The 9743-nt window shown below is 37.8% G+C and overlaps 1 protein-coding gene across 1 annotated transcript in view; it reads right to left on the reverse strand.

Annotated features, from left to right (window-relative positions):
- Positions 1–667: 667 nt before the first annotated feature.
- The window catches only part of ARFGAP3 (ADP-ribosylation factor GTPase activating protein 3), a 24269-nt gene continuing 15193 nt past the window's right edge, over positions 668–9743 (reverse strand). Inside the window, exons 11-15 of the mRNA XM_009077538.1 lie at positions 8133–8270; positions 6979–7102; positions 5913–6003; positions 1701–1822; positions 668–685 (exon numbers count right to left, since the gene is read on the reverse strand). Coding sequence (XP_009075786.1) covers positions 668–685; positions 1701–1822; positions 5913–6003; positions 6979–7102; positions 8133–8270 — 493 coding nt within the window. The remainder of the gene's footprint in view (positions 686–1700; positions 1823–5912; positions 6004–6978; positions 7103–8132; positions 8271–9743) is intronic.

Raw genomic sequence — 9743 nt, forward strand, 5'->3', positions numbered from 1 at the left:
TTTAAGGTGTTTTTTTCCAATTTTTTACACAATACAGATTTTTAAAAAGCACTTAAGGATCCTATATTGCAAATTTTTTTAACTTTCAAAACTAGCAATAAATAGATTGTTCCCATGAGAAGATGAAATCCACTATTCAGTATACCACATGTCTTGACTTCTCCATACTTCACATATAAACATAGAATTTTCTAGCTGGAATATTGTTTTAGAACACTAATTCCCCACTGTTTTAATGCACATCAATTTATGACTTCAAGAGCTTCTACTTCCTGCTAAGCACAGGTTTAACTTAATTAGATAATTTGCTACAGTCTACTAAATACCACCTCAGCATATATGTTCGTCCTCCTTTTTCTTTCCTGCCTCACAGACAAGATCAATAATAAAATAAAGCTTCCAACATCTAACATTAAGGTTGTTAAGAAATAAAGCCTGTAAAGGAAGGGAAAAGAAAGGCATATGCAATGTAACAAGTTGCTGCAAAATTTCTGCTCTGTAAAGATGAAAGAGCAGTAAGGGGAGGCTGAGCCAGAAAGCTGCACAATGAAACAAGTAAAAACATCATCAGTCTTAAGGCAACCTTCATTTGAGTCCGCAGTGTGATTACTTGTGTGTCTGAAGAGAAATCCTTCTTTAGCACTTAATTATGGTGATACAAACGATGTTATGAACCGTATCGATCCTGGAAAAATAAAGATAACCAGACATGAGTATGTTTTCCATTGAAAGAAATCAGCTTTACTTCCACTTGTACAAAAAATAGCAGCTAAATTCTTAAAGACATACAGAAAATTGACCAGCACTTCCAAGAACTGGAGTTTAGGGTTAAACTATCTGACCACAGAATATTCAGAGCTGGAAGGGACTCACAAGCATCACTGAGTCCAACTCTTGTCCCTGCACAGGACAGCACTGTCCAAACACTCCTTGAGCTGTGTCAGGCTTGGCACTGCCCTGGGCAGCTGTTCCAGTGCCCAAACACCCTCTAGGGGAAGAGCCTTTCCCTAATATCTAAGCTAACTGAACCTCCCCTGACACAGCTTCATGCTGTTCCCTCGGGTCCCTCATGCCACTCCCACTGGTCACTAGAGAGAAGAAGTCAGTGCTGACCCTTCAGTTCCCCTTGTGAGGAAGTTGTATACAGTGATGAGGTCACCCTCAGTCTCTTCTCCAGGCTGAGCAGATCTGGGATAACCAGACTGATTCTCAAACACCTGAGAGCTCCCACTGAGCTCATAAAGGGAATGCAAACTGACTGGAGCATGCCGCACACTACTGAGGCTAGGATGTCTCCATTTTGTGCACAAACAAGGATCAAAGGTGTTATTGTCAAGTCAATCAAAGAGCCAATACAAGAGTTGGGCTAAAAGATCACTGTAGGTCCCTTCCAACTAAACTATTCCATTTGAGTCAGGAACTACTATTACTTCAAAAATGAAGTCACAGCAAATAACTGTCATGATGGAATATTTGTTTTAATTGAAAGAAAGGCAAAAAAGGTATTCTAAGGAAGGTGAGCTCTCACCTACAGAGTTATTTCTAAAAAGGAAAAGATCTACTGTCTACTATGAGAGGTCTAACAAAGCTCAAACCCATTCTTTTCTCCCTGATGATGATCTGACAGCAGGATTCATGATACCAAATCCCTACAAGATAACTTTAACTGAGGGTTAATATACTGTAATAGTTTTACTAACCTGTATAGATGTCATGACTCCATTAGCAAGTACTGAAAGCTTTCCAGCCACTGATTTCACTCCTTCTTTAAACTGAGCTATATCTGGAGCTGAAGGCAAGACATTTGTAATATTGTAGCTTCCTAAAAGGAGAACACACACACATAGAGGGAGAAAACAGAATTTTATATTAAGAGCAACCTCTGAAGTGTAATGTATGACTAAGAGCACTAGACAAGAGACACCAAGTGTCTTAAAAACATCTTTCTTCTGATTTTTTTCAGTTTTTCATAATTCCACCCGAAGTGTTCTCTTTCTACACTTTGTATTCCTAGCTGAGTAATTAAAGTTTGGATAATAGATGATTTATTCTGCACTTCCAATCTGTGACAATGTTGTCTTGTATCCTAAACAGCTGTTATTCCCTTGCAACTTAGAGATGAACGTGCTTCAGTGATGGCTGAAGTGATGCACCCTGTTTGTGTGCATGCAAAGGGATGATTTGCATGCTGTACATACACGTTTTGCATTACTACCTCTAAGACTTGGAAAATTCTAAGAAAAGTCAATGTATTTTGGACAGAGTTAGCTCTGCTGCTATTATGAAAAGTGCAGGCTTAAAGGTAACAGAAAAGAAATCGAAGATGTTTCAAAACTACCTGCATGGTATGTGCTAACAATTACAATCACTCACTCCTTGGTGAAAATAATTACTGGCACAACTTAATATTAAATATTTGATACTGTAAAATGCACAAATGGTGGTAAACTAGCATCACAGAACTATGATCACTGAATCATAGAATGGTCTGGGTTGGAAGAGACCTTAAAGACCATCTCATTCCAACCTCCCTGCCACAGGCAGGGTCACCTTCCACTACACCAGAGTGCTCAGAGCTCCATCCAGCCTGGCCTTGAACACTCCCAGCGATGGAGCAGCCACAGCTTCTCTGGGCAACCTGTGCCAGTGCCTCACGACCCTCATGACGAAGAATTTCTTCCTAATCTCTAACCTAACCCTACACTCTGTTAGTATAAAGCCATTCCCTCTTGTCCTGTCACTCCAGGCTCTTGTCTAAAGACCCTTTCAGCTTTCCTTTAGGCTCTGTTCAGGTATTGGAAGGCCACGATTAGGTCACCCTGAAGATGCTGGGAATAAATGGAACTCCTGAGAGGAAGCATCCCCAAACAGACAATTTGAAACTGCAAACTGTATCCTTAATTTAGCCAGGCAGCCAACTGAGAGTCACAACCAGTCAGCACACAACTGGTAACTTGTGAGCAGTTGCTGAGCCTCAGAGAAGCTCATCCAACCCTCACAACTTTCGCCAGCAGCTCTGTACAGGACATGGCTACATGCTGGACACTTTTTCTCTTCTGTTTTGTCTTTTGAACAGGCACAGAGGAAGAAGAGAGAGAACCAGCAGCTCCTCCTTTCATGGGAAATTAAAGGCACCTGCCTCATTAGCAGGCTGAGAAAGACAGTACCATAGATAATTTGATATACCTAAACCAAGTGGCTGGTTCGTAGCAGCAGATGAATAATCACATCCAGAGAGCTTTCCATTCCAATCCCTAAATCCAGCTAGTAGCAGTTTGTAAAATGCATGGGCACTCTTTTTTTGTAACTTATTTTCAAAAATTCACAGAGACAGGCCTATTTTTGAACTGTAATTCTGAATTCCTTATGATCTGTTCCACTTATCAAATGCCTCAGTGTTTTTCTTATTAAAGTTAGTCAGGGAAATAAAATGTGCAGATATAAATAACCTCAGAGAAGTTTTAACCACTTCTCAGCCACATGAATTCTCTCATGGTTTTCTGGTTATGTATGGGTGTCTGGGAAAGTTCCCATAAACGAGGCAGGAAAACAGTATCTTTTCTTATGATTTCCTTCATAATCAGCACCTGACATGTCATTCCACAACCATCAGGTTTGAAATAATGCAAAAAGAGCTTTTTTTGCAGCCCCCTCTTTTTGGTAAACAGCTTCTACAGCATTCTGTACAAAAGCAAGCAGCCCCAAACTGCTCTACTCTAAAATCTCATCAGTGCTCATAAAAACAACTTGATATTCAAAGGACATTTTATTCTGGCGAGGGCCCCAGAATTACAGCAGCACTTCTGCTGCCAGTCTCCTGATTACCTTTATTTTATGGAACTAATGATTAATTCAACACCAGACAAGCTATCAGTGCAGTCAGATTTCTCCAAGAAGGGCCACTGTCACCAGACAGTTTTTGAGATGGAGGGTGCAACAGAAAGACATGCAGGAAAGGAATATTCTGCACATTGATACAGTGTGAATTTAATATACAAACTAATAATTCCTGGTGTATTTTTTCCTCGCTATTACTTATGAGCAGTTAACAACCCACAAAATTTAGCAGAAGTTTAGGCTTTATAATATAACTTTGAACTTACTGTTGGGTTACATGCCAGTCACAGAGAGTGACCAAATTCAGGGGCAGGCAAGGATTTTTCACCTCATTTTTAGGAATCTCTGCATTCCCCCACAAGCCTTAAGAATACTGAGCCTTGAACAATCATGTGTGCACAACTCATTTACACATATTAAACATGATAATTGCCTGTCAGTATCCTCAGTAAGCAGAGTATTTTATCACATACATATGTATGTGTACATAAAAAGGTATACTCATATATAGATCACATTGATTTGCCACACTGTTAACTTATACTTATTTTTCTAGTTAATTCTCTTATTCATTACTGTTTACAAAAATGTTATCATAATCTCATGTATTATTGAAAATACAGTTTAGAAATTCTGAAACACCGTTTCCTCTACATCATTTTTCAGTGTGACAGCATGCTGCAAATGCTGTTTCAGGCAGCTAAGTAAGTTACTTTGATTTCTACTTTGTGTCTCCTTCCCTCCTGATTTCTTTTTTAAAAATTTCAAATTATTAAACCCCATTTTTACTTAGGTAACTGGTAACAGAAGTTACTGCTCTATTAGTTTATTCAAAACTTGCTTTCAGGGGATGAAAACTGAACAGTGGCAAGTTTAAGTGTTTTTTTCCTCCAACTTTTCCAAGTAAAATCAGATGCTGTGTACAGTTTGCTTTGCTTTTTCAGCCTATTAAAATAATTATTTGCAGACTTCAAGTGCTTCAGTCACTCTTTTTTCCCCCATTTCTTCACAAGTTAAGGAATGAAACTTAACCAAGCAAGTTAATAAAAGGTTCCAGTACTTCCTACCTTTTCTATTACACATTACTGCACACTCCAAAAAGAGTGTTGGAAAGAAAATGTGAGAGATTTTCAATAGCCAAAGGGACTACTTTTCAGTCAGTCTGATCTAATACTTCCTTTCTAATTTGATGAATTATGCTCTCCAGTGTGACATGTTCAACAAATCTTTGAAACAGATACTTCAATTGAAAAACTTCCTTAATAATTTTTCAAGCCCAGTATTAGAAGCGAATATACTGATGAATGGATATGCCATGCAACAGATTACATGGGAATTTCAAGGCCACTAGCATTTTAAAGATTTTTCTTAGATCAACAGCTATTTTCAGATACATAAATATATGTTATTACTCATAGAATATCAAGGGATTGGAATGGACCTTAGAGATCATCCAGCCTCAACCCCCTGCCCTGGGCAGGGACACCTCCCACCAGAACAGGTTGCTCAAGGCTTCATCCAACCTGACTTTGAACACTGCCAGGGTTGGGGCAGCCACAACCTCCCTGGGCAACCTGTGCCAGTGTCTCACCACCCTCACAGGGAAAAATTTATTCCTAATATCTAATCTAAATTTTCCTCTTTCAATTTAAACTCATTACTCCTTGTCCTACCACTGCAGTTCCTAACCAAGAGTCTCTCTTCAGCTTCCTTCTAGGCTCCTTCAGATGGTAACGCATCAAAGCACTACCTGAAAGTCCATTTACGTGTTGCCTTATTGTTTTATAGAACACAATATTACAGTTTTCCTTTGATAAAACTTATTTACAAAATAGTCTGTTATTTGCAACAAGTCACATTAAAAAAACTAGTATAAAATATTGAACTTGCTGAACTGAAAATAAAGAAGTTGAAATTTAAGAGGTTCATTTTTTAAATGACTACACCTGCTATGCCTGTTTGACCTATTAGCAATATTCTTGCAGAATACAGATACAGTTGATACTGTGACTAGAAGCAGAGTACAAGACCACATTCCCCACATGATAAAACTTCTTTCTTTGTTCAGTACGTACCTGATGGTTGTTTTTTCTGATCTTGAAACAAGTCAGCAGAACTTATAGATGTGCTTCCAGAAAGCCTTTCTAGTCGAGCCCTTGCTTCATACTTGAAAAGAATTGAGAATAAAAAGCATTTTAACAGTATGCTCTCATCTTTTGTGGTCATGTCAGGTAATTCAAGAGATTACAGACTGGTTTAGAACATACAAATCCAGCTAAAGTTGATCATGCTGAAAGCTGGTCCCATTTCATAGTTTTTACATCACTTATATGGAGTTTGTCATGAACTCATTTCTGAGTCATCCAAGAGTGACATTTACCACTGCAATACCAAGAGGCCTACTCACTTGTTAGTCACCCTAAAACGGCTGAAGAACTATGCAGCTACTAAAAACAACAACTAAAACATGTGAAATGGAGTGGTTGGGTAGGAGAAAGAGAAAACTGCAGTTAACACCATGGTGACCCTTCTAATCACATGATGCTTTTACTTAAGTTTTTCCCCAGTTCCCTGTGAATGGGAATTTTATTTTTTACACTACTCTTTACATTGTTAATTTTTCATTAAAAAACTATCCCTCATGTCCAAAATGCAACATAATATTAATCTGTTTTTTATTTCTAGGCTGATTCAACTACATTCAGTTTGTTGAACAATTTGTTTATGCAGTTAGCTTTACAACAGTAACAAACACACAGTGGGCAGATGTTTTAGCAGTGATTTGTTGACACCAGTTTAGGAATTTAGACCAAGTGAATTAAGCCTTCACCCAGCATCAGGCTGATTCTTTCAAAATTAAGGACTGCTGAATAGCCTACTCCTTCTATCAGAGTAGAAGAATGATGGAGGTAAGGTCCTACCTGCAGCTGCAACTCCTTAAAATGAAATACTAAACTATTAGAGCCATCAGAAACATGTACATTTCTATCAAAGAAATATTCAAGTGGACATAATTGTATAAGCTTCCTAATTCTAGCAATGTTAGCTATTTATTGCCTTCCCTTTGTACAAGAACACCATGTTTGTAGTTGAAGAATGTATTTTAACATTCAAAAATATTTATCACTGCTTTCTACTTACATCAGCATGGTCCTGCCTTCCAAAATACATGTCTGAAGAAATTGCTTTTACATTGCCAAATTTTTTTTGGGCCTCATCTGTGTTTGAAGGTGGTTCATACTCAGGCTTACGATGAGATGCAGGCCTAGAAGAAAAAGAAACTGCATTAAGTGACTGTAATTTTATTGACATTGTGGCAGAATGCAATATATTAAACAAGGAGCACTATCAACTTTGCTTTGAGAAGCCTGATTTTACTTATAATCGTGATTTTTTTAAACAAAAATTAAACCAGCATCAACCCAGGATAAAGAAATTGAGATAACTAAGTTGATACAGCAGCAAATGAATTTCAGTGACAGTTTTACAACACACTGAAATTACAGTTTTTTGAATTCATTAATCTTGTATCTTTATTTTCAGAGTTCACTTAAAAGGCAAGCTAAGTTGTGACAAAGGACAGAATATTTCTATAAAACCTCAAAATACCCAAAACATGCCAGTGAAATTCAGATTTAAATGTAATAGCATAAGAAGGTTCAAACTGTCACTGCCTTCCACCTCAAACACATGTTCAACATTTGCCCATTTTTTTGTTGTTGTTTTAATGCAAAGGTACTCAGATAAGGAGGTAATAGTGTTACAGACATGAACACCTATTTTGTGCAATATGCACCACTGTTCTACTCTTTAGGAAACAACAGAACATGCTTGTGATAATAAAACGAAAGACCTTTTATTATCACAACAATCAGACCTGTTGTTTCCAAGTATCTCCTTTGCCTTTAGCCTCAGGGCTGAATACCCTACAGTTTCATTCATTTGGTAACTCTTCTCTTTGGTCTATTCACAATAAACAAAGGAAGTACTGGCTCAGAACAGGGCAAATATTTGAGTTTCTCTCCACATCTTTTGTCTACTTCTCTTTTTGCTGAAAGGCTTTGGAAATTACCTCCAGTACAGCACTGAGCAAAACAGACACTGCTTAAAAGGTAAAACAGCAATTCAGTTTACAAAAATAATTCAGCCAGGAGGTCTCTTGATTGCTGCCGAAAGCTATGGCCAAGTTCTCCTTCTACAGACTGAAAATAATCCAACTATGATGGCCAGGACTCACATCACATTAACAAGCTTGAGCTTTCTGTACAAAAATCAGTTAAATTCTCTTGGCATACCTGTCTGAAAATCCTGTGCTTTTTGAAGTTAACATTATATCAATATCTCTACTATTATTTTCTTTCTTCCAAAAAGAATCTGAATTGTCATCCCATTTAGAGAAAGTGCTGCTCCTTAAATCTGAAGAATCATAGTACCTAGAACAAAAGAAGAAAAAAAACCTCAGCTATTGAAAAGTAGAAACTTTACATTGTTAAGACAAATATTGCTATAGCAAATGTTCACTAACAAGTATGTTTTCAGCAAAATGGTAGTTGTTAGGGAATAACCTGGATTTCATAGTACTGGTTAGAAGCCTTGTACAGTTGAATCCAATGGATTTTTGTGTTTTTTACAGATGTATTTATCTGAATAAAAAGTCTGGCCTTTCTTTTGGCTGGACATGGCCATGAATATACAACTGCCTGAACTACATGATCCCACCAAAATTGGCAAATTCCTCATTACTTCCAAGTGTTACATCTTAGTGTCAGACAAAGCATTGGGAAGAACAAGAAGACACCTGGTTGGTTTAAGAGCAACACAAAGGATACTTTGGGATGGAGCCTGTGAGCAAGGCCCCGTGAGAACCCCAAGGTAACCTGACCCTACGATACCAGCCATGAACTAAGCCACCACAAATTTCTAGGCACTTTGAACATGCCAAGAGATCCAAGAGCACATAGCTAACCTAACTACCCCATGACATCCAACTGTGCTGTAAAACATACAAGCAGAGAATCTGCTCTCATTTTCTGAGGCATCGACAAACAGCTCAGGACACTAAGGAAAGGCCTTGGCTCTGGTTCTGTGCATTTTTCCAGTACAAATATTAAGTACCTCTGAGTTTTGTAACATGTTTTATTAAAACAATGCTAAAAACATGTCTTAAAAGTGAGTCTTAATTAATATGACAATCTTCTCATGCATACCAAAATTACAGGGAAAACACAAAAAAAGAAAGGGAGAACAAATGAAGCATGTTTGGCAGTTCTGGTGGTATGTTATCTTGACCTTTTCCTCCTTTGATTATCTACACATATCTAAACATATATGAAAATCCTTGGGGAAAAAAAAATCAAAAAATATTAAGTTGCCAAAGATTAAGAAAATGTATTTAACCACACAGGGAAATTCTTACAAGTCTGAATTATGACCAGGATAGGGAGTAAGATGACCAAAACAACAGGAGGCAAGGAGAATGGAATAATTCAGTAGAACAAACATGGGATATTAAAGTCTGCATCTGTATTTTGTGAAAAGCACTCTATAAAGTTCTCCATGTTTGTGCTATGAATAGTCAGGACACTTGTTTTTGCAGTTTATAAGAAATGTGACACCTCCAGCTGCAAAGTCTCTCCCCACTGCCCATGGAAAATAGCAAGGACAGGTCTTCAATGGACTTCTACAAAAAGCAGGAGTGTCTCTCTTGACAGACAAAAAGAAACCACAACAATCTTTATATAAACTGCACATGGAGATGTAAAAATGACCTAGGTGTTTCTATGTATATGAAGTTTTCCAGTCTCACAGTCCCCACCAAAAACAGGGCACTGGGCAGGGGCTACAGAAGCTGATTTGAATAAAATTCTTTATTTTCTCTATCCTTCCCTCTCAGACTTTCACAATTT

This window comes from Acanthisitta chloris, unplaced genomic scaffold (genome assembly GCF_000695815.1).
Source record: "Acanthisitta chloris isolate BGI_N310 unplaced genomic scaffold, ASM69581v1 scaffold17286, whole genome shotgun sequence".
NCBI lineage: Eukaryota > Metazoa > Chordata > Aves > Passeriformes > Acanthisittidae > Acanthisitta > Acanthisitta chloris.